This window comes from Erpetoichthys calabaricus, chromosome 1 (assembly GCF_900747795.2).
Source record: "Erpetoichthys calabaricus chromosome 1, fErpCal1.3, whole genome shotgun sequence".
In the NCBI taxonomy this organism is placed as follows: domain Eukaryota; kingdom Metazoa; phylum Chordata; class Cladistia; order Polypteriformes; family Polypteridae; genus Erpetoichthys; species Erpetoichthys calabaricus.
In genome coordinates, this window is record NC_041394.2 from 96,657,503 (window position 1) to 96,682,579 (window position 25,077).

At 35.8% G+C, this 25,077-nt stretch overlaps 1 protein-coding gene across 3 annotated transcripts in view; it reads left to right on the forward strand.

Moving 5' to 3' along the window:
* Window positions 1-1,236: 1,236 nt before the first annotated feature.
* LOC114653514 (endothelial PAS domain-containing protein 1-like) overlaps window positions 1,237-25,077 on the forward strand; it is a 50,027-nt gene continuing 26,186 nt past the window's right edge. For all 3 annotated transcript variants that reach the window (XM_028803877.2, XM_051922070.1, XM_051922068.1), the window contains exon 1: window positions 1,237-1,437. In XM_028803877.2, the coding sequence (XP_028659710.1) occupies window positions 1,409-1,437 (29 nt within the window). In that variant the 5' untranslated portion in view covers window positions 1,237-1,408. The remainder of the gene's footprint in view (window positions 1,438-25,077) is intronic.

Genomic DNA, 25,077 nt, shown 5'->3' on the forward strand with positions numbered 1-25,077 from the left:
AATCAAACTAACCTGCATGTCCTTGGGGTGCAGAGGGAAAATGGCAGAAGATACATGAGAAAAACTCCATACATACATACATGTGATTGTGCTATGATTTTACACTAATTGCCCACCATGCCCTTTGTTAGTATTTATGTAAAACTGAACAGACCTATGGAACCAGTTGTGCCCAGCAGAATACACCTTTTTTGGGGGTCTGTGTGCAGTGTAATGCAGTGTGGCCTTGAGCACTTTTCACTGAGCAATTTGATAGGTTTTCCTGAACACCCTGCTATTCTTGCCCAAGACTGTGTTGAAAGAAGTTCATTCATCCTTCCAGTTCCAACCCACATAATGCAATTCAGGTTCATGGGGACTTGGGTCTTGCCTGGCAACACTGGAAATCAGGCAGGAATCAACCCTGAACAGGCCAGCAGTCAACAACAGGACACACTCACGTGCACCCCTCACTCATGCCAGTCCAAGTGAGAATCGCCGGTCAGCCTAACTTGTGTACCTTTGGGATGTGGGAGACTAAATCACCCTCTCTCTCACACTCTCTCAGTACATACAGACACACACACACACATACACACAGGGAGAATGTGAAGAGTCCACAAAGTCAGATATCCTGCTAGAAACACAGTAATTTTTTTTTTTTTTTTTGTTCTTTATTTCGCCTTATACAATTTCTTGTATTAGGAATTTGTTAGTTTTCGCATACCCCATGGGGTCAGAGTGCAGGGTCAGCCATTGTACAGCGCCCCTGGAGCAATTGAAGGTTAAGGGCCTTTCTCAAGGGCCCAGTAGAGTAGGATCTCTTTTGGCAGTGATGGGGATTCGAACCGGCAACCTTCTGGATACCAGCACAGATCCTTAGCCTCAGAGCCACCACTAAATAAAATAAAATACATAATAATAAAAAAGAGAAAGTAGTAGAGAGAAATTGTGTTAGGAGCTACATAAAGTATTTACAAGTCAAAGTTAAACCTCACTTCATCTACAACACATCTCCATTCTATAAAGAAGGACTTGCCCACTGATAAACTACTATGAAAACACATCATGTCACCCTTTTTTGTGAACCTAAGTTTCTAATGCGGTAATACAGTATAGTATAGTACAGTATAGAGGTGAGGGTTACTTATCAGTGAAAGAACATAAGTAGACAAATTCTAAGAAAGACGTCACTAGGACCCAGAAGGGCCCCATTTCCCCTGTTGAGTGGGTGGGCTTTAGTCCTTGATTAATGAAGTATCTGCCACACGACTTGCTCACTCTGTGTGAAACAAACAACCTCAGCACACTCTTTACACCTGGAAGTGATGGGCTCTGTTTTAAAAGTGACAGAATAGACCAGAAGCAAACAACAAAACAAAGAAGAAAAATTCTTTTTTTTTTTTCCCTTGGATTGAGAACAATCAAAATGAATGACAGAAAGGAAAGGAAAAGGAGGTAGGCACTTATCTATAGTGTAATTAATAAATATAGCTACAAAACTTAAACCTGCTATGCTGCCATTATAATTGATTTCATTAAATCAATTTACACATCTAATAAACTGAAACTGTTCGTTTTTTGACAAAGTGAAAAAGTATGCTGACAGTGGTGTGTGTACTTATATGTGTATACATGTACATGCCTGTCATGAGATATATTGAAAAGGGCCTTACTGTATTAAAAGCTATGTGTTCTCCTTATTTTGTAAAAATGTCATCTTTTATTTATTCCATTTCAAAAAAATACAAAAGCATTGGTGAATTCTTCAGAATTTTTTAGATTTGTTACACAATATTTCTTAAAAATGTCATGGAGGAAACACAACGTCCGCTTAATGAAATGTTAAATCTGTACTGCACTGGATTAAATATAATAGTAACAGGAATGTGTTGTTATATGAATACAAATAATTGTGAATAATTTATTATTATTATTATATTTTAATGAATATAACTAATAGGGTAACAGTAATGTATTAGTAGTAGTAGTAGCATTAAACAGAAACAAACAAACTTTTTTTGAGATGGTCAAGAAGTTACATTTTCCTCAGCTGCCTAGATAAAAAAAATGGACTCCAGCATACTAACAGTTCAATGCTTTATTGAAAATCCAGCGACAACAGAGTATTTTATATTTTTATTCACGGCAGTTGTCTTTTCTCTCAGTGATTCTGTAAAGTGCCCAGAATTCTTACATGCTGTCAGCAGTTCAACCTTCCATCTTCTAACCTGTTTATCTAATTCTAGCCTTCCAGGGTTTATTTCTGTTTTGTGCCTAATGATGCTGAGCTGTGCTCCTTAGGAATTGAAAAAATGGATTCATAAAACAGACAGTGGAATGGACAACACTAATTATTCTGTATTATACGCGTAAACCTGGAAGCGACATTTAATTGAAATATATTGGTGTCAGAACATATACAATTACCTGAGCTTCTTTAAAAGTATCCACAATATCCTTCTGTGCTCTGTGGCATTGCTTAAATTGGTTTAGTTACTTTAAAATTATGATGTCAAAAAAACTAGCAACACTTCCAAACTATGACACTCTTTTCAATTCCTTTACATATTATACTATAGTAAATTTCATATGTGAAGTTAAGGTTAGTAACATCTGGTAACTTCACAACAGACATGTTTCAAAGAGTAATGCAGAATCAATACTAACTCTTCTTGATAATGAACCAGGCACTGTGTTCAACTTCATTTTAAATATGAGATTTAAATTTTTAAAGGCATATATTTTGGCAATTTAATATTTTGCTTACTAAATGTACATATCATGTCGTGAGCTTAATGCAACTATACGTTGAAGTGAAACAGCACACAATGAACAAGGATGTTATTTTGTGAATTTTTTTTATTTCTAAGAGTTAAATGGGAGCATAACTTCATTTACTTTTATAACTTAATGATGGATGCCACCGTGCTAAGCTGTTTTCCAGGTGTAGTTTATGGCTCAGTCACTGTCGTACTTGTAAATATAAATTCTATGTTAATTTGTGACTGTGAATTGGCCATAGTGTAGGAGGATGGTGCCCAGTCCAAGGTGGGCTCCTGCTTTGTACCAGATACTTACTAACCCTGTAATTGAAAACAAGAGCTCAGAAAGTGGATGGAAGAATGGCTGTCCTAATGAGAAGACAGATTTCTAAATGTCTGGATTCAGTGAAAACTGAATATTTGTTATTTCAATCGGCTAGTTGATTTTAGCAAAAGAGATGCAAAATCGGTGTTGTAAAATAAAAATATGAATGTTAAGCATGTTGAATTCAATTACCTATGTTTCATTGCCTGTTCAAAATATAAAGCAAAAATAATTAAAACAAAACAGAAATAAAAATAAAGTTTTAGAGTAACACATTTAGCAGATGTACTACATTGTCATTTCATATGTGCACACTGCTCAGTGTCCCTTTAATTCGCACACATCATCTGATGACAATAGCTGGCTTCTCCTTAAGTAAAGAAAGCCCACAGTTTAGATAAATCTTTAAATATAACATCTGTAGTACACAGTGAGGACTCCTGCAGAATTTGGATTGCTTTGAGATTAACCTGCAAACCCCTAAGAGTGCATCTTAGGTTAACCTTGACAAATGTGAGTATGGGAACATAGCTTGTATTACACTGGCATCCATTATTACACTCATTTATTAGTATTTTATTTTCTCATTCATGCACTATTCACGTAACATACACTGCTTAATCATTTTTGTAACCTGTTCAAAGGTGATGAGTTGAGTTCATTTTCCTACTATTATTTTCTTAACTACAGAATTTCTCAATTTTCTTTCATGTTTATAAATCATTAGCAATTTAAAATATGGACTGTCTGTCAGCCATTTGCCCATATGTAGGAAGACCTTAACATAGACTTTGTTTGTCTTATATATCCATAAGCATCAAAGTGAGTAAGAAGTATTACCTTGAGCTAACCACTTCGATAATTATGGGCTAACAGAGTCTTATTCAGGACTATTTCTACCCTGTGACACACAACTAAATAAGTGGGTCTGAAAATGGATAAGTGGTCTAAGGCTGTGCATTTGGAATGTCCCAAGGATATAGAAGGACCATATTATTTTCTCTAATACTGGTATGAGAAGAACAAATGTATATTTTGTTCCTTTAACCAGATTTTAAGGAATCTATGGAGAAAGAAGTCATATCTCTTCGAAAACTGCAAATGCTTGCAACAAAAAAAAACATGTAGCCATTATCTGTTCCTCAATCAATTAAATTATCACATTAGGCCTAAAATTCTTTCTAACTGGAGTGCTAGAAAGAAATGGTAGACAGCCCTTGTGTGACAGAAATGAGAATGGTGAGGGTGCACACCCTGGAGTGAATCTTAGATTGTAGATAGAACAGGCCCAAGACGCTGTAGGCTGGCCATGGGTGTGTCCACGTAGAGTTATGCCGGACAGCGTGACTGATTGAGCTCCAGGGACTGCAGTTTGATTCCTGGCTTGGCCACTGTGGGTGTGGGATTTCCACTTTCTTACCATGGTCACAAGGTTTGCTCCCATATACCACAGATATGCATACTGGTTAAACCGTCAGCTCTAAACTGGTTGAGCATTAGTGAGTGTAATTGTGCCATACAATGGACTGGCATCTTATCCAGATATGATTCGTGCTTTGAGTCAGAAGTAACAATTTATAACCTGCATTTCTCTCTTGATTGTAAATTTCTAATCAGCAGGTTTAGAAAATGCACGAATAATTGATTGATAAAGATAAAAGGGATGGGTGATCTACCTTCATTGTAATTTTTTCACTAGAATAAGAGAACCTCTTAATCAAACTTTGCAGATATTCTGCTGGATAAGTTTCCATCCATTTTCTAATCTACTCTTCCTGGTCAGGTACACATTCCTGCCACATCAGGCCCTAGGCAGGATCAAACCCTAAATATAATGCCGGTTCATTGCAGGGCTTGCTCACATACAGTCCTGCAGTCACTTATAATGGGCATATCTAGTGTCCTGTCCTTGCATGTTTTTGAGCTTTGAGAGGGAAACCCATGAGGCACAAGCTCTACAGAAATAATTATGAAATTCAAACCCACTGCCAACTGTGCCACTACACTAATAATGCAGAGTAAGTTCAATAACTGGGAAGCATTGTGGGTCTTGTTGCCACACAAGCTTTTAGCTTCAAACATTTGAATAACATGGGTTTGGGTTGTTTTGATTGTGTATGCCCCATTGTAGACTGGCTCCTCTGGCCCAGTCTCTCCAAATGAAGCAATCACTTGAAAACAGGATTGAAGTGCAGTGTTGTACTTTCTAACATAACAAGCCATTTACATATATAAAGATAAAGCAACCGTGAGACCATGAACTGGACGAAACCAGTCCAAAAAGGGACTGATGGTTAGGTTGGACGAGATGAACATACTACTGTGAATATAAAATCTTCTGTACACTGTGCATTTACCAGGTCATTTTAACCCAAAGCACCAATCCCATTACTTTTCATTATCTGATAAAATTAGAAATATTGGATTATAATTGAAGATTAATTTCTGACATTCTCATCATTGGCCTTTTAATCCAAGAGTTTTTAAACAAAATGAGTTTCTGGTTAGGACACTTTGACTGCATCACCTTATTCAGACCAGTTAACTTAACAGTTTTTAACTTTCCTGCACATATTTTGAATACAGAACATGGAGGTTGGCCATTCTGAAGATTTACAGTTTGTGGATCAATCAACTGGCAGTAAACATGTTAATTAAGGAAAACATTCAGCAAACACTCCTGAATTTTTGTTTTTTATATTCTCTCATAAACAGAGAGGGGGAGCTTATCAGAAGGCTGAAAATGTCCTACGATGTGAAGTTTGCGTCATTGCCGTCTTATCTTAAAACAGCAGGGAAATCCTACACTTGCGCAAAAAGGCACATGAAGCAGAATTCATAACTTAAAAGTACAACTAAGAAATCTCCAGAAAAGCTGAAGACTACAAGATTGGAGATAACAAATTCTGTTTTGGTGCTGGAGGGGGCATGGTGACTTCAGGGCATTTAGTTTTACACTTGTCTGAATGATGGTACAGTGAAGGCATATTTAAATCTTTACAAGCACAGAGACAATCTAAAATTTACAATCATATGACCTGCTGGCCAGTAGAGACTTTTCATTAAAGTCATGTGATTTCTGTGTATTTCTTAGAGAAAAGCCAAGCAAAATGACACCTTTTATTGGCTAACTAAAAAGATTACAATATGCAAGCTTTCGAGGCAACTCAGGCCCCTTCTTCAGGCAATGTATCTCTTAGTAATTTCTTATGGAAAAGTTCCAGTCTTATGCACTTTCCTGTGTATTTATGTCCAACCAACATCCATCTATCCATTATATAAGCCACTTATCCATTTCTGGTTTGCAGTGACTATCCCAGCAGCAGTGGGCACAAGTTGGGTACCACCTCTGGATGTGGCAGTGGTCCAATGCAGAGTTCACTCACCACCCACCCACACACACACACACACTTCCTCATACAGGTCCACCTTCAAATCACATATTAACCTAATGTACATGTCCTATTAATGTGGGAAGAAAACCAGAGTAATCCATAAATAAATAAATAAAACAAACGTGAACAAGAAGGAAAACATGCAGACTCTCCATAGGCAGTGCGTCAATGTATGACTATGTCTATGGGGGTCTGATGTACTCTCATATTCTAAAGGTGGCCTGGTGGGAATGAGAATGTACATGTGAGTGTGCCCTGCAGTATTATGCAATACATATCATGTCCAATTTTGGTATTTGGTTTGCAGCTGGAGTGGTCAGAACTATCAATGATCCTGTAGTAGAAAAATTCAGAAAGTGAATGTATGGATATACAAACTATGCAAAAAATGTTTGAACCTATTAGAATGTTCCAGTGTACAACTGGTGACACATGAGTAAGAATGGATCATAAAACAAAAATAAATGAAGGATATATTGTTCCAGAATTGAACTTTACATATACATGTGTTTCCAGATAGTAATAAATCGCACTTGCCAATACAAACACATGCAAAGAATTTTGCTGTACTCATGACCATAATAACCCTATAAACTGCTATCCTTCATGGCACTGAGTCATAGAGAAGCCAAATGGTACGTTGTTGCAAACCCTATAATACATTACATCATTCGTATGCAGGCATTGTGTCCTATACACACTCTGCAGGAGATACGTCTAAAGATAGGATCTCCCCAGTGTATCACTGCACAGTCAACCTGCACATAACGAACAACAGTTACATCTCGTTTTTGTAGGTGATTTAGGAACTCGCCATGACACCCAGGGCACTTTAATAATGCAGTTTGGATTATACTGTTATCTGTATCATCTTTATACCTGAATCCCAAAAGATAAGTATCACCATTGTTGAAGGTAATCTGAAGTCTGTCTACTGCAGGGGTGGCAAACTCATTTATTGACGGGGATCACATAAGTAAAAAATTCAGAGCCCAGGGGCCAGATCAGTTCCTCACAAAAATCCAATCAATTATTACCTGTATATGATAAAATATTGTAATCATTAATTCTATCACCTTTATGGTACTGTGTAAGTATATAAAAAAAGTTTTTAATATTTGCTTTAATACAATAAACTTTTTTTCTAAAACACTTTTACATTGCATGTGACTGAGATATTTACTGAATAGTAAAACAGCATATATATATATATAAAATCAATGATAATCATGCCTACGACATTCTAATATGCTACATAAAAGCTCAAACTCACTTAAATTAAATTGTATGATGAATATCACTTCTGCATTAAGAATATAATATAATCCATATAACTGCCATTACAGTTATAACATTAGGCTTCTACTTAGAAGAAGACACCTGGTATCTTTTAGCTTTTCTTAGATAAAGACATTTTAACATCTCGTGTAAACTGCAAAAAAAAAAAAAAAGTTAAGTTCACATGTCTAAAAAAGCAGCGCTGCCAGATATATAAGATGATTTCCAACAGAAAGACTAGTCAAATCCGCAAGATTTATTAAAATATCAGCCCAAACTAAAGTGAATTTCATTCTAAAACACTCTTAATCTGAAAGGTTACCAGCCCTTTCCAACCAAAATTACCCTATTTTGACAAACAATACAAAACAAGCAAATAAACAAAAAAACAAATCTAGTAACACGATTGAAAAGTCAAAGTGCAAACCAGAACCTCCATTTGCTGGATAAATTAGAAACTGCAACCAGTCAGTTTCCACCACCTCTGTTGCAGTTTATACGAATATGTATATGAGTACACATACGTAAATAGCAGACAATATTTATTGTATTTCACTGATCAGATCACGGGCCAGACAAAACCTCGTGGCAGGCCGTATGTGGCCCATAGGCCATATATTCTGCACCCCTGGACTACTGAATGGTAGTCCAGGTTGCCTGAGCATGTGGTTAATTGCAAATGTTGTAATGAATAGCAAAAAGGGAGTCACATGTTTGCAAGCCATCTCCAAAATTCACAGTGTGTACTGGAAGTTTATGGATGAGCGTCTAATCTCAGCAGATGTTGGTAACCATTAGTGTAAGCATTCTAAACACCACCAAACCGTCCTCACTGGATTAATCTCATTGTGAGTTTTGTACAACCTGTTTGTGTTGTGATACATTGAATTCAGCATTTGAAATAAGAAATATTTACGATTTGTCTCATATGAAACTCACTCAGTTGTCTGTATGACTGAAAAACATTTGATAAGGCATTCTCAGTGTTCTTTACGAATATAAAAATGATTTGCTGAATATATATATATATATATATATATATATATATATATATATATATATAATATAAAATATACAGCCCAATTTAGCTCCTTGATCCCGCATTACTTGTTTCAAAACATTGTGCCATTATAATTTAAAGTTTCCAAAGTTCAACTATTTACTAAACTGCTTAGTAATTTTTGGGCCTTTGTATGAAGACATCTTTTGCATCATTCGTGAAAAATTCATTCTTAATAAATATGTGCCCCTGTGCTTTAGCTGAAAATAATTTTAAAGTAAAAACTGGCACCCACTATGCTAATTCCCTCCATAATTTTAATCACGTGTCATATCACCTCCTAATCTTTCATTGCTTAACTGGACTGATCCAATTTCTTCATGCATATATCTTAACTTAGTGGCCCTGAAACTCTGCTCACTCCTCTCTGGACTTTCTCTAATGCTATTTTAAATTTTTAAAACATTTGAGAGTGCAGCAATTGCACAAAACCAAACATACGGTTCAAGAGGATGTCTTGCTTTTTTCCTTGTAAAAGCATCGATATGACCATCCTGATTTCTCTTTAATTTGATCCTGTCTGGTTATCACCTCTTTATGACCGGCTTGATATGTACCCTCTAGTGGTGGTCAAGAGTATATTAGCTTGTTTGATCATTCTAACCTCCCATGATAATTTTTGTATAATTTGTGCCTGTATGAAACAATTTTATGTCTTGCAATGTAAATACAGTATATGATTTTAAAGTATCACTAAGAATTTCCAGAATGATCAGAATGACTGACTAATTTCATTGAAAGAAGAATTTAATTTCGAGGACATTCTAGCCCTCAAGAATTCAAACCACTAAAATGTGTTGTAAGACAAGACCCTAGAGAAGCCCTACACTAAATGTTTATCAAAAGAAAGTGTGGTCATTAAATTTATTAAGTAAGAAGTTGAGTGGAATATTTTTCACACATATTTAGTTGACCATTTAAATGATCAGATATTGCAGCCCTGAAGTCAACATTCTATTTTTAATTTTTGTACCTTCTCTTCCTCCTGAAAATTAGTTTTTCTTTTTTAACACAAACATTTCCTGTTGTCCTGAATATCTAAATATGTAAATATCGAGTGGTCTGCTCACCGGATCTTTGGTTATTACTTCGTATAGAGGGTTGCTTCCTTTCCATTGTTCCATGGCCTAAAGCCAAGACACTTTTAGCCAATGATCTGAGCTTCTGTCAGATTCTTACTTAAAGCTTTTGGGTTCTTAACTTTGTTCTGCTTTGGTTGCACTTTGAGAGTGACCCTTTCTGTCTTAACAGTTAATCAATGTTCTTCCTGTCTCAAATAAACCTTTGGCTTATGTTTTATCTAGTAATATATAGCGATCATGATTTATGATGTCACACATAGACCTTGTCTGTACTACTATGTTTGCATTTAAAAAACACAAAGTAATCTTGGTTTTCATCTTTTGTCGATACTGCATCTGCATTTTCAACCCTTGAAAACAGACTTTTGAAAACAACCTCCAGAGTTGTATAGTTCTGAAAATGTAGCCTCAGCATTGTAATGCAGACAAGCAAAAACAGACTTTTGAAAACACAGACTCTATTCACACTCTGATTGGTTTGTGCTTATTAATGTGTTCTTCCCTGATTTAGATTCTGCTCATTTTGATATTTCATTCCCTGCCTGGTTACCCTTCATGGAAGAAAACCATATACCAGCATAGCAGGCACAAAAAGGCTGCTTTCAAAGGCAATTGTTGTGTTGCTTACCTGCATGCATATACATTTTGTTTTGTACACTTTGAAGGCAGCATACATGCATTAAAGGCAAATAATTTACCTGTCACTACAGTTTTGTGATAAATCCCAGGGCCAGTGGTATTACCTCCCTTTAAAGGATTTTTTCTGGTGATGCACACAGCAAACATCTACAGCATATGTGTTTTATTTTTAGTATGGACCTAGATAATTTCATAAAATATGTGAAAATGCTAGTGTGGACAGAGATCATTTTGGCTTAAAAATGCAGTTTTAAGTGAACACTTAACACTGTGGATGTAGCCATAGTGCAAGTAACATCCATCACAAATACTTTCTGTGACCATAATAAGTTTGTAAATTGCTACTTGTTGATTAAGGAGACAGTAACTGTGTTTTCTAAGCTGCCAATTTAGACCGGACCACTTGTGAAGGCAAAGGTGGCCACAGCATGAAAGAAAGAAGACCATGTAAGGGATGAGAGGAGAAAGCCTGTAGACACTGTGTCCACCCATCTAGGGGTCCCTGGGCATGGTAGGGTGTCAACAAGAACTCTCCAGAACATCTCAATATCTTTGTGGGATTGACACACCAATTTAGATGAGATAATGGCACCTCAACAGGAGGCCAGCTGTACTGCGTGTGTTCACTTCTCTTTCAAGTGAAGCTACTGGGAAGAAGACTTCCCATTACACTAGATATACCAGATGAGAATGCTACACACACCTAAAATATCTTCCTAGCAAACCTCATCAAGATGGTACACCTGTGACTTATTTTGAGAAATTGAGTTCAACTGAAATTAATGTAGTCAAATGATCATGGAACGTAGCAGACAGCTTTTAATCAGTTTTAGGAATTTACAGGTAGATAAGAAATACCATGATTGATGAGTTATTCTCTCAGCATTTTTAATGAGTCATAGACTAGAAAGAAAGCTGAATATCAAACTAAAGAAAAATGTGAACACTTTAGCCAGCTAAGTGATACTGTTATGTACACGAAAACTTGGAAGTGATGCACAACTGAGGAACAATCACAACAGTGGACACAAAGACCTGGTGAGGACAGAGAGCAGCTATAAGGTAGCATAGGGGCCCTGATAAGCTCTCATAGTGAAAATATTTACAACTAAGAAAGGATGAAATTTTGATAGCGGCTAGAGCATTTCATTGTAATAGTTCCATTTAATTGTATTTCTTATTATTTCCTGTTACTGTTTGACTATAATGATTTACCGTTTTTCTTCAATAATTAACATTATCCACTACATTTTGATTATCATTCATGTAACCTTTGAATAGTCCTTTACTATTGCTTTGAATCATAATAATTTCATGTTTCTAATATTAACATTTCCCTTTGCTTTTTCATTTATCAACATTTTCATTTACTTTAATTATAATTCACATTACATTTCCATTGTTATAATTTCTTAGTACTTATTAATTTGTCATTATAATTAAGTTGTCCATTATTATTATTGCCAATTACATTTCACTTATTATCCAAGATCATAATTCCCAGTGATTCCTTGGAGTGCCTTTGTGCTACAGTGGTTAGTGTTGGTCTGTTTCCCCTTATCCGTATAGAGTTTTCTTCACGTCACTCATGTTCATTAGATTAATTGGTACTAAATCTGGCAAACTGTGAATTTGCTAAGTAAAAGACAATGCATCCTGAATAGACACCAACTCCCTATGACACTGAACTAGATAAATGGGCTACAGATTTGTAATGATGGCGACCATTAACAATGACCAGCGCATATTTAGTCTATTCACATTGAGTGAGACTGTTTGAAACTGTCATTTTAAAGAAGAAGAGAAGACAGAGAAACAGCAACATCATGATTTATAGTTCTATTTTAAAAAGAAATATGTTGGCCAATTTAAAGATGCAGTCTCTTGTGGTTCTTGATACATGGCCAAAAATTACAACAAAATTAGGAATTAGGGGCATAATTGTTCAAAAGCTACATTTACAATACAGTGGCATATTTACTGTATGTTTTTGTTTCAGTGTTGTCTTAAAATTACCAGAATGAAGTTTGCTAGACTTGGCACTAGACAGTACTGGCTAAAATGACCTAAAACCTCATTAACAAAAAATATCACTCTACACAGCATTTTTTTTCTTATAGCCATGTTATTAAGTACACTATGTGGGTCCCTGTAAGATAATAAAATGAAATGAGATGCAAAGAAAGTTGAAGTTTAAATTGGCAAATACTACTTAACTGCTGAATGCTAAAAAATGGCAAAAACACTCCATAAAAAGAAAGTCCTCTGTCAGACACACTGATATGTCCTTCACTTAAATGGCCTCCACTTCCTGTAGTGGTCTTTTTTTATAGATTGTTGCTGTATAGGATGGAGCTGAAAGAGGAGTGGAAGTGATGTTCGTGTCTTTCTTCTGGGGTATTTTCTTCCATTTTAAGGGCAGAAGTGGAAATTGGGTCAAAGACTGTGCCACTCTTCCCCTGTGTGCCCTCAAGGCCATCCCTGTAAGATACTCACCACTCTTATGTGTTTGACAACCATCTTTGGTACACTCTGAAGAGCTAAAATTGATCAGGAGGACATTGATACATTAAGGTTTCTGACAGTATGGTGGCACAGGGATGTTAATCCTTATCAGTCTTCACTTTGTGTCTTAGTTGTTAGCTGGTGGTGAATGTTACAACACACAGTTTGTTCCATCTCATCTTGTTCACAGTGCTGATTTTGTGACTGAGGAAGCTAGCGCATTAAAATGAGTATACTGTCTTGAACCTGCCTTGTGACTGAAGTTATGTATTATGTTCTATCTATTTCAGAACCACTATTGTGTTCGCAGTTGTTTGCTCTACTGTTGCCTTCTTCTTTAATCTGCAAAAGTTGCATCAGCATCTGTCTCTGCCCTCAGGGATTCATTTATCTGCATATTTATTGGTAATGGTTGCCCATTCTCAAAACACTTACTCATGACTGAAAACTCCAGTTTGTTGTTGTCAGTACATACACACTCTGGATGTTAACTGCATTGCTATTCTGCATTCAAGGCCACCCTCATCTACCCATTGTCCATCAGAGCTGCACACACACAATCCGTCAGTACTAATTTAAATAGTTTTGTCTGTGCATACAATGCCGTCTTGACTGACCACTGAAATGTGTAGGTATACATGAAGTGGTCACTCAGTGAAACAACGTAATGTTTATTCCCACAGACCAAAGATACATTGTCATTTTAAATACCCTCTGTAAAAAGTAATCAAGTGTGTGTCAGTTCACTGTATATGTGTCTTGTATTGGGTGCAGGACATGGATGGCCGCATAATTGAAAAGCACAGTCTGTAACTGAGGCATCATTTAACTGTATAATGCAAGCAATTAACCTGTGCTAAATTCATTTTGCGTGTTGATTACTGTATGTTTGATTATTATTGTTTTAAATCACAGAATACAGCACTTGCTGCACAGAAAAAAAAAGATCAGAAGCAGAGTGCAGACTGGGCTAACACACTAATATTTCAAAGAACATATCTGCCTAACTATACCTGCTGAGACAAATAGGTTTGATTTAATATGCACCAAACAAAACTGGAATAGTCTAGATTTTTGTATTGTTTATATTTGCAAGGTGGGGTTTTTATTAACAACATCTGTGCAAAAACAGTTATTAAAATGGTGAGAAACACTGGCCAGTGCAATCAGGCAGCCAGAGATACAGCGCACCCCACCCTATAGCTAGCATAACGAGGGGCCGGCGACATCTTACGTGCTTATCACAGCCGAGCGTTGATGCCTGCAAGAATGGATAGAACAGGATGGGAGGCTCAGCAAAGATTTCCTACCAAAGAGAGTGTTTTACATAGATCTGTTCTGAAGTGTCTGAATATCCAACTGAACACACACCTCTTCCCCCACTACTTTAAATTTTATTTCACCCCTCACTATAATACTGCATTTATGGTATTGTAATTTGGCATTTGTAAAATTATGAAAACACAATGACTGACTGATAGTTGTCTGTCTTTACTCATTAATGTAATGTTTTCCTGACTACACATGACTTTATGCATTCATTGCTTTTAGTGATTAAGGCTCACTTTTGGGCCAGTCTATATATAAGAATACTTTTCATGTTGTCCCCAGGGCAGGTTGGGTGTCCTCCTTCTCTGCAAGCCAGTCCAGTTGGTGACTCTAATTTGGGCCTATGTGAGTGAGTGTGAGTGCATGTGTGAGCATCCCTTCCAGGCCTGTATTTAGGGACCATACATTTGTTTTTATTCATACTTGTATCTGAACGTGTGGTACTGTATGCTGTTTTAATGAATTCAAGCAGACTGCTTATTCATTATGTCATTGAGTGCATTATACATACAGTCCAGCACATTATTTTGGCTGTATCCTAATGGTTGTTTTTTGGCTGACATGTAATTGCATTTAGCAGTATCCCCATCTGTTACCTGCCATGTGCAAGCATTGATCAAAACATTTTAAGCCTGACCTATAATAGGAAACACGAATAAAAGCAAACCAGTTTTATTTTTCAACATACTCCCAAAGAACACTAATGAACTTACTATAACGTTTATTAAGGTTTTCTTTGCCAGTCAGATGTAATGTTTTGTGCTGCTTGTGCAATCACATTTCTGTAGCTAACATCTTCATCAGTCAGGGACACATCTGGAGAACAGGGAGGGTGTGGCATCTCCTCAAATCCACTGTTGTACAGAGTAGCAGCCTGTAAAGTGTGAGCAAGACATGCGTTGGCACATGATCAACTTCTTTCCTCACCACTTTTCTTTGACTGCTTTAAACTTAAAAGCCAATCAGCATAATATTGGCTTGTTATATGGTTATGTGGAATGTTGAGGTATACAGTCAATATGGACTACACTTTCAACATGATTAAAAATTGTGCACATGATCTTGGCTTTGGGAATCACACTGCTTTCATGGTTTTAATTGTTGTTTTGACTCTGAATCATAGTGAAGTATCCGATTTTTTTCATTCCCATTTTTGAAAGCCAAATAAATTTCTCCAGTTTTGGACTCTTTAGCTTGGCATACACCTTGGAATGTTGGATGTGGTGCTGCTTCATAATGGGAGACAACCATCTAGTCAACCAACATGTGCCGAGTCTATTCAGGTATAATTGTTCATGAAACATTTAATCAACTGACCCATAACTAATCCTATCTCATGTGAATATCACTCCACAATTCTCCTTTATGATTCCCTTCATGGTGTCAACATTTTTTGTACCTTCTGTAGCCCTTCTCTTTACTACGAGATATACTCTGGAAGGGGAATGGTTCTGGTACACATTTATTTGGTAAGAATAAATCTTAGAAGGAGCATTGTTCTGTAGCATTAGAAATTCAATGATAGCTCAGCAGTTAATTTTACGGTTTTGGGCATCCATGTTGACTTGGTTTTGAAAAACAAAACAAATACTATAATCTCCAAAATTACATAATTCACATATTTTAGTGCACTGGAGCTTTGGCCATGCATAAAATCAGCACTGTAGAATATCCCTTTCAGGTTCAGGCTGAAAAATTCATGATTATCCTTTGAATGGAAATACTTCATTATGTCCTGAAACATATATGCAACAAAACAGTAAAATACAATAAATATATGCAGTGATATTCCTGATAAATTCCTTTTATCATCTATTTCAATAATCCAGCCACCAAGAAAAATGCCATAATTGATTATTGCATTGAGACATCAAATAGTAAAATCAAAAAAAGCCAGAAGAGTGATGTCTGAAATAAATGGGAAAACAAATGCGCAGTAGGGTGTTTTTCTCAGTACATGTCAAACAAAACATAAAATGTCTCAATACACCAGTAGAGTGCAACTGTACTTATTCTACATCAGAGTATGTGTCTTTAATTTACACTTGGATATTAAATATTATGTCATCATTGGTGTTTTGTCATTCTGTGTGTCGGAAGATGTCATAAGCAGAGTCTTTATAATAGGTGTTACTTAAGTGCATTTATTAGTCTCTTACTGCTGTGTGTCATTTGTGTGGCACAACAATAAGAAATAATGAAATGCACTGATGGAAATGCCTACAGCTCCTACTCTAAAGTATTAGCAAACAAACTGCTGATTACATACCTCTTTAATATCTGCAGTTTGGGCAATAAATAATGGTTAGAATCAACATGCAAAAACTGAGCTGAACATGATATGCTTGTTTGATTGTACAACTGTGAGGACTCAATTTTCATTTATTGTAGAGAGGCAATTGCCACTGAAGATAGTAAAATAAAATGAGCTAGCATATCAACAGTGACTATTGAAACCATAATTCGCAATTAAAACGTACCGCTTTGGCCAAGATGATACATAGACTCCATTCCAAATACAAAACTGAATTGGATTACACATGTTTGAAGATATTCTATGATGTATTTTAGTTTCAGTGCAGAGTTGCATGAGCTGAAGTGCCGTCTGGCAGCATTTTATGCAAGGCTTTATTTACTATGCACATTCAGACACATCACAACACTTTACATTTTAGAATCTCCAGTTAAGCTAACCTGTGTGTCTTTATAATGTTTGAGGAAAACCCACACAGCCAGTGGGAGAACATGCCAACTCTACATAGGCAGTACTTGGGCAAGGTCTGGAGCTATGAGGCAGCAGTCCTAGCCACTGTGCCACCCTCAAAGCATTGTTATATCTGTAATTAGCACATATAGCAGGTAAGTGTTACGACTAGGACCTTGTGAGCATAATACAAATACAATGACAAGAATGGTATCAGCTTAATAACTAGACACATGTTTACCTCAAACCCAACACTTAAGGTAAAGACATGCCATTGTCTGCAATGAATGAAATAAATAATACTCCTGTTTTTTAACATAGCACAACTGACGATGCTGTGTCCCACAACACTAAAATAGAAAGTCTGAAACATGTAGTTTCTATACAATTTTCTCATGCTAGAGTTTTCATTAAGCTGTTAACAGTTCTTGTAGATGTTGTAATTAAGTTGTATGTTAATTACAAATGAATACATTTATGGTATTGTAATTTGGTATAATTATATATGGTAAAAGATAAAAAATCTGCCCATCATTTCAACTTACTTATTCAACTGATGATGGAAAAAGCCTACTCTAAATTCATTACAGTGAGGCAGAAACTGTCCAGTTATTGTCTGGGCCAAATAAAACACAGAATAAATGTATACAAGCTCTCTAGCAGTGAGATTATCAGATTTGTAGTCCACATAAATTTTAATGTGTAGAGTTCAAAGATATGATCAAAAGTGGTGTATAACCCAGATGATGTGTTGCCATGTATATTACTTATACAAATAATATTTCTGTCTTATAAAACAAATTGCATTTTCATATTTTATCCAACTGTATGATCCCCTGCCCCTTGTTTGCAAGATTTTACTCTTTTTAAAGAGGTAATGTGCACTCAAATGACAATTTAAATACTTTTTTTAAAGATCCAATAGTCGCTTTGAACTCCACATGAGTTTAAGCTTTTTACACTAAAGAGAATATTGCATTTTGTGCCTTGTCTTGACAACAGGGGAAACCTCTGCCATAAATATAGTACAGAGTGATAAACTCTCATTTTATGTGGCTCTGGTATAAACCTGGAAAACAGCCTAACCGACAATTGTTGTGACTTTGGCTTAAGAGTAATCTTTGCCAAACTGCACTCCGAAGCCCTTCTCTTGGATACAGTACGTGTACACTGTCACCTCGGCTGCATCAGGAAAGGGAATTTTTTTTTGGTTTCAAAGGGGCTAATGAACAAAGGTCATCTACATGACAGGATAAGTTTTTTCCTGTAGCACTGAAAACAGGCTGCTCCTTCCTTAGAACGTTATGTGCGCACACATCCCCAGAACAACTCAAACAGACAATCACACACATTCCTGTCAGAGTCAAAAGGTACGAAGTGATGTAGAAACTAAAAGTTTACTGCCTGTGAGGTTACTCGCAGCATTATCAAGCCAATATTATACAGCCATTAAGTATTACATTTGGGAAATTGGAAATTTTGGCTGGCACAGTTGTTAGCACTCCTACCTTAAAGCTCCAAGGGTCTGGTCACTGTCTGAGTAACATTTGGACCTTCTTCCCATGTGTGTGCGAGTTTCTCTCTGTGCAGCTGGCCTCTCCTGCAGGGCTCTCTTCTGCCTTACATATAATACTCCCAACATAGTCTTTAGCTTCCTTCAGCACTGTGTGTGATAAAACGAGTTAAGAAAATAGATAAGCAGATAGAAATTGAGAAATGTGTAAATGAGTAATATTATTGTTATTTTACATTTGGCTGATGCCTTTATTCAAGGTAACTCAGTGGAGGAGAATATAATACTATTGTTTATTTATTTTACAATTGGAGCCCAGGTTGGTTGAATGCCTTACTCTAAGTCACACAGTGAGTCACAGGAGGACTCTGAACTGGCAACTTTCCATTTGTCTCATTTAAAAATATTTGCATGCATTGTCTCTTAGTCAAAAAATGGATGTAAAAATTGTTGCTGCTGTTATCTTTCAAAATATGTGGGTGTCCGAAAAAGCTCTAATGAAACAAAGCCATTACACTTTAACCATTTCTGCAGATCTGCTTTAACACTATCTTTATTTTCAGGGTGAATATCATGCCATAGCCTTTCAGCTATAAGTACTGTTTTTACACAGATACATTTTTAACACAACTGAATGTCAGATTTCCATAATTCATGCAGCTGCTTTTGATCATTTGTAAAATAACACTAAATTTATATTCTTGGAATACATTTATATGAAGTATATACAAACATGATTGAAAGATACATCTTTTACATATTAATACAGTGGTGTTGTTAATATATGAATTAATATATGAATTGTGGGCCTGCATGAGTGTACCATTCTAAAAAATAATGTCAATATGGTGCCAGGAGAGACTCTGTTTTACCAGGAGCTTAAAAAGGAATAAGCAGGCTAAGAAGATGGATGGGTGGTTAGTCAGTTAATTCAGACAGTGACGGGTATCAGAGGCTAATACTGTAGGTGGCCAAGCTAGACTAAATAGAACATGACATTAAGTACAAAGTCAGGGAAGATTATGGTTAAGATGCACAATGCCTTTGTGGAACCTAATCTGGAATACTGTCTGCAGTTTTGAACTATATACTATATTAAATAAAAACCAAAAAGAGTCCAGAGCTACTGGGCTGTTTCTAAGGCTGTGGAGTATTACCTAAGATGAAAGGCTGAATTACTTAACACTTTCATTTAAAGTAAACCAGAAATGTTTACAATGAGTAGATGTTAATAGTCTCTTTAAAATGAAGTACTGTAATGTATTAGATTTTTAGACTTGAGTCTTGATCATTTTAGAGCATTAGGTGAAGATGAATTGAGGAGCTGTGCTTGACTGAATGGCCAGATTTCTTATATCCTTATCTTGCCCTGTAAACCTTAGTGTAAACTTATCAAAGTGTGGTAGTGTGCTGTTCCCCTTGTGCCCCCTTTTTACATCCTCAGCTTTCGGTTGCTTTGTTAAGTTTGACTTGTTTGTATGGAAAGTTATCTGCTTCTAATTAAAACTGATAAAAAAATATCTCCGATCAATTCAATCCAGCTTTAAGTCAGCTTCTCAGTCAACAATTATACACCATTGTAAAGATGACTAAACCTTTTTTAGGAGTACTGACAATGACCAAACCCATAGAGATCATCAATGATTACATCAAAAAGCAGAACCATAAATCTCCTACCTACAGCACAGAGCAACAACTTTGTGAAAAAAAAACTTTATAGTCAATGAAACTTTCATTTATAACAAGTTAATATAAATTATAATAAATATGTAGGACCATTGGAAGGGTGAAGCAATATCTGTTAGTTACATATCTATTATTGTAAACTTTCTAAATTCTATTACAGTTTGGAGTAGAAATGTAACTCAGTACAATTTTTAAAGATAGCTCACTCCTTATTTATCATCATAAAATACACTAACAGAGTAACCGCTCCCATCTGGCCCATGATCTTTTCTGTCTTCTTCTCTTAGGCAGACCCTTCCTTATTTATTCAGATTATCATGCTTTCAAGAATAGCTTCTTCTCTGTTGCTCTAAAATTGTTAAATTCTTTCCACTAGTTCTCTGATAAATTACTACAATTTTTAAAACTGCTGTTATGTTTGATGTGTATGCTGCTATGTTATTCTGCCATTTGTGCAAAGTATGATGTAAACGTATGCCAATTCTGTATAAATGCAATTACTGCCAACTTGTACATGTGGTAGTCTTTTCCTGTTTATCATTTTAGGGGCAGTACTTTGGGAATTCAGGAATAATTTTATAGACTTGTTGCTAAATACTGCTGAAAAGGTAGGCAACCACACAATTGTTTCATGTTGGTGTTCTATTTAATGCAAAATCCAAATATCCTTTTCTAAGATTTATTTTTGGTGACGATACTGCAAGACATTAAAAACTGTGATCATGTTTAGTTATAATAAATTTGTATTATTTTCAGCAGTAGCTATATGGGAAACTAACTATTAAAAGATGTACTTGGTATTACCCTTTTAGCCTATATTCTGAGAGTATTCTTTTAAAACTGTCTTGTGTCATTTTGCTACAAGATTAAAAATAATGAGTGCATACAGTATGCAGTACTACTTTGTGTAGCAGTGATGTTGTGTACCAGCGACTGAGCCTACTTATGACTGAGTCGCTTTCACCAATAAACCCCACAAATTTTACCTTCAGTGTTAGTTCATTGATCTGTGGACTTACTTTACAGGCCACAAACAATGTTAGACACTTTTATGGATTTAAGAAAGGAAAAGAGGATGCTAAGAGAAAAAAAAACAGTGATGTGGTCAAAAATCAATATAAGAACAATAGTCAGAAACATGAGAAGAATGATAAAAAATGCCAGGGTAGGAGACTCAAAAAAGAATAACATGGATAATACAAAATGTTTTGAAATACTGAATAAATTAATTAAAATAAAAATTAAAAATTAAATAAAAAATGAAAATTACTAAATATCTCCCATTGCAAAATAAACTGCAGATGTGTACAGTGTGAAACACTACCTTACACTGGGAAACACTACTATCTACAATAAAGGCTCAGCATCACAGTCACAAAAATTGTCTGCAGGTATGAAAAGAACTAGACTATAGGTGACACATCTAGGCTCAAAACATTTATTAATTTAAAACTCCACATAACAGATGAAAATGTAGTGTTCTGTTAGATTACTGGATATTTAAAAAATGCAGAGTAAAAGAAGTAGAACATACTTCTCACCTTTTAATATACACAACAACAGTCTCATCCACTGAAACTATCAGTGGCCCAGTTGAAGGACAGAAGCTGAAGTCATGGATCTATTAAAGAAATAAAACTAACTTGCTTTCATTCTCTCTGGGTATATTCTGGCCATTATCTTGAAGTTGATTCAGTAAGTGTGAAAATGTTAGTTATTTTCTCCACTAACAATACACATTCAGACTTAATTCCTTCTTCTAAATAAGGGTGCAATGCTTCAGTGCACATTACAACAGTGAGAGACATCCCCAAACCTGACTACAGATCTGGCAAGAAGTCTTGAGTGTGGATGTAACATCAGTGAGCTTCCCCATTCCAGGTATCTCACTCCAAGTCATAAACATAAACAGACTGGTAAAACCAGGGCAAGAAAATGAAGGATATTTCATATCATATTTTTATACGCAAGACTATTATAATCAATCATTTCTGTTTTACTGCTTGTTTACCTTGACATGTGCATTTATCAGTGTAAATGCTGAAAATTTACAGCTATGGTATGATACTTGTAAATCTGATAAACATTCATCTATCTACAGTATTTTCATACCCACTTAACTCATGGGGGCTTGAAACCTGTCCTGTCAACACTTTGTGCAAGGCAGGTACCAACAATGGATTGTGTTCTGGGTCTACTCGCACACCTACCCACAGAGCTAGTTTTAAGTCGCCAGTTAACCTGGCCTTTGTATCTTTTTAAGATGTGGGATGAAAACCCATGTAGACATGTAAACTCCACACAGACAATAACAAGGCTGGGATTTGAACAGAGGATTCTGCAACAACTACACCACTCATCTCATACCCTTGTAGTAAAAAAAAAAAAACAAACATGCAAAGCAGTTTAAACACCAATGTGAAAATTAAATGTTTATTTTTTATCAAGTTTAAGTTTAATGGAACAGGCAGCACTTAATTGAGTAACAGTTTGCTGAGAACTGTTTAGTGCAGATTTCTTCTTTGTAATAATTTATAAAGGAAAGCAAACCCACATTGCTCTATTTAGGCTACCATGAATTGTTAGGTGTAATTTTAGAATTGATACCTTGTTCGTAAATGCAGCTCTGCTGCCAGGCTTGCAATTGACTTGATATCCCTTTTATGTATAGGACTTGGACTTCTTTTTACACTTGTTTATTTATACCTTGGCATCCCATAGGAATGAAAGTTCAAAAAAAGAGATCTCCTTAATATCTTTTTGGTTTCTCCTAGACAATTATATCAGAAATAAATAAAATGGAGACATTGTCTTTTGTCTCATGCTTCTCAGATTTTTCTCTTTAGAAAAAATACCCCAGTAACCTCACATGTGTCTCCTCCTAAGTTTCAGCAGATATCTCAGCAAAATCACACAGTGGGCTCCGATCTTAAAAGTAGTGTCTTGACATTTTGAAAGTATTTGCATGTGTGCTCAGTAATATGTGGTGAAATGTATGGACAGTTGTTTGTGGTGATAAAACATTTTACTATGAATACAAAACTGTAGTCCTACCTTCGGAATCCTTGTAATACTATTATTAGCTGCTCTAATTTATATTGCTGCACTCCAGTTAGATCATACTCATTCTAGAAGAAAAGACAGGCAGTGTGTTGTAGTGTTAAAAACCTTGGACTTCAAATTCCACTACTGATACCACTGTGTGGCCATGAGCAAGTCACTTCACCTGCCTGTGCTCCAGCTGGAAAAAGAAATGTAACTGATTATATCACAAATGTTCTAAGTCACCATGGGTAAAACAAACAATATGAAGTCTTGAAAGAGATTAAAACAAGACTAGAAAGAGATATCACAAAGTACACAATGCATTTCAAACCAAACTCTTAATTTTGACTCCTTTTACCTCAGTTGTATCTCATGTCTCCTTTCGGTCTAAAGCTATTTCTCCTAAGGAATTTTAGGAGAAACATCTGTGACAATATTGATTCCTAAATGAAACCTGCAAGTGAATCTTTAAAGTCTCAAGAGCCATCAAAAATTAACCTTTGAGCAGTAACTAGGGGATGTTCCTGATCTTTAAAAAACTGTCTGGCACAATTAAGGTATTTAAAATAGTCAGAAACTATCGCCATGATACCATTTACACTGACTTTTTTTGTGAAGCGTTCACATGTTGTATAAAATTTGCATTGCTATTTCTGCCATACTTAAGCTACCAAATTTAACAAATACAGTGTCTGATGATAGATTCTCGTCAGCCAATTCATTCTATCTGAAGGTGTAGGTAAATTGGGGGCAATATCTGACATGCCCAAGTTTGAATATGTTATGCTGTGGAGTAAATTAATATTCTCATTTTTAGTAACATCTATGTATCTTTAGTAACATCTTTAAGAAGGACATGAGAAAGTATTACAGTGTAAATGATAGTAAAACTGATCTGATAATACTGTAGGTATGCACACTCCACTACCTCAAAAATGATAATATTAACAATAGTATGTATAGACTTTCTCAAGAGTGAGCACTGAGATATAAAAACAGCAATTCAGAAATACCAATGTGTTTGTTTTGTGCTTGTGATAGTGGAATGTAAGTGACCTTTTATAAAGTCGAACCTTGACAACAAATTTGCAGTGCCAAAAAACAATACTTTGAATGAAAAGAACTGACAAGATCAAGTGTCAGTGTAATTGCAATAATTCTTCTACAGTGCAGGACAGGAGATGGACTGAATAATGCCCAGACAGCAGGTACACTGGCCACTATCAGCAGGGAGCAGACTTTTGAAATATTCCTTTTCTTTTTGTTACCTGGTTTCCACCTCTTTCTGTCTTTGGGTATTTCCTGCCTTTCTTATTGCTCTCCTACCTAAAATATGTTATACACCAAGGTACTTGTTTGATTCCTTCAATGAATTCCTGTGTAGGTACTTGGCATCAGAAAAGTTAGCTGCAGTGGTGGAAAGGTGGTATGGTACATCATGGTACATAAAATTATAGGTGAATTAAACTATAGGTGCTTCATCATGCTTTGGCAATTATTAATTTTTTTGTGCTAAATAATTACTGTCTGAGGAAATGAATTAAAGCACACAATATTTCAATGAAAATTTGCAAATGAATACTATATGAGTTTTTTAGACCATTGTGTGAAACTGAAAGAAGGATCTCCCACTAAGAGCTGAACACGTGGTAATATTATTTATGGCAAATCTGAGCTCTCACTAACAAAATTTGGAGCATGAACAATTGTATGGAAGTTATTTTGCCTTTAATTGAAGTTCAAAGTATATTTTAGTTTCACCACTGGAAAGT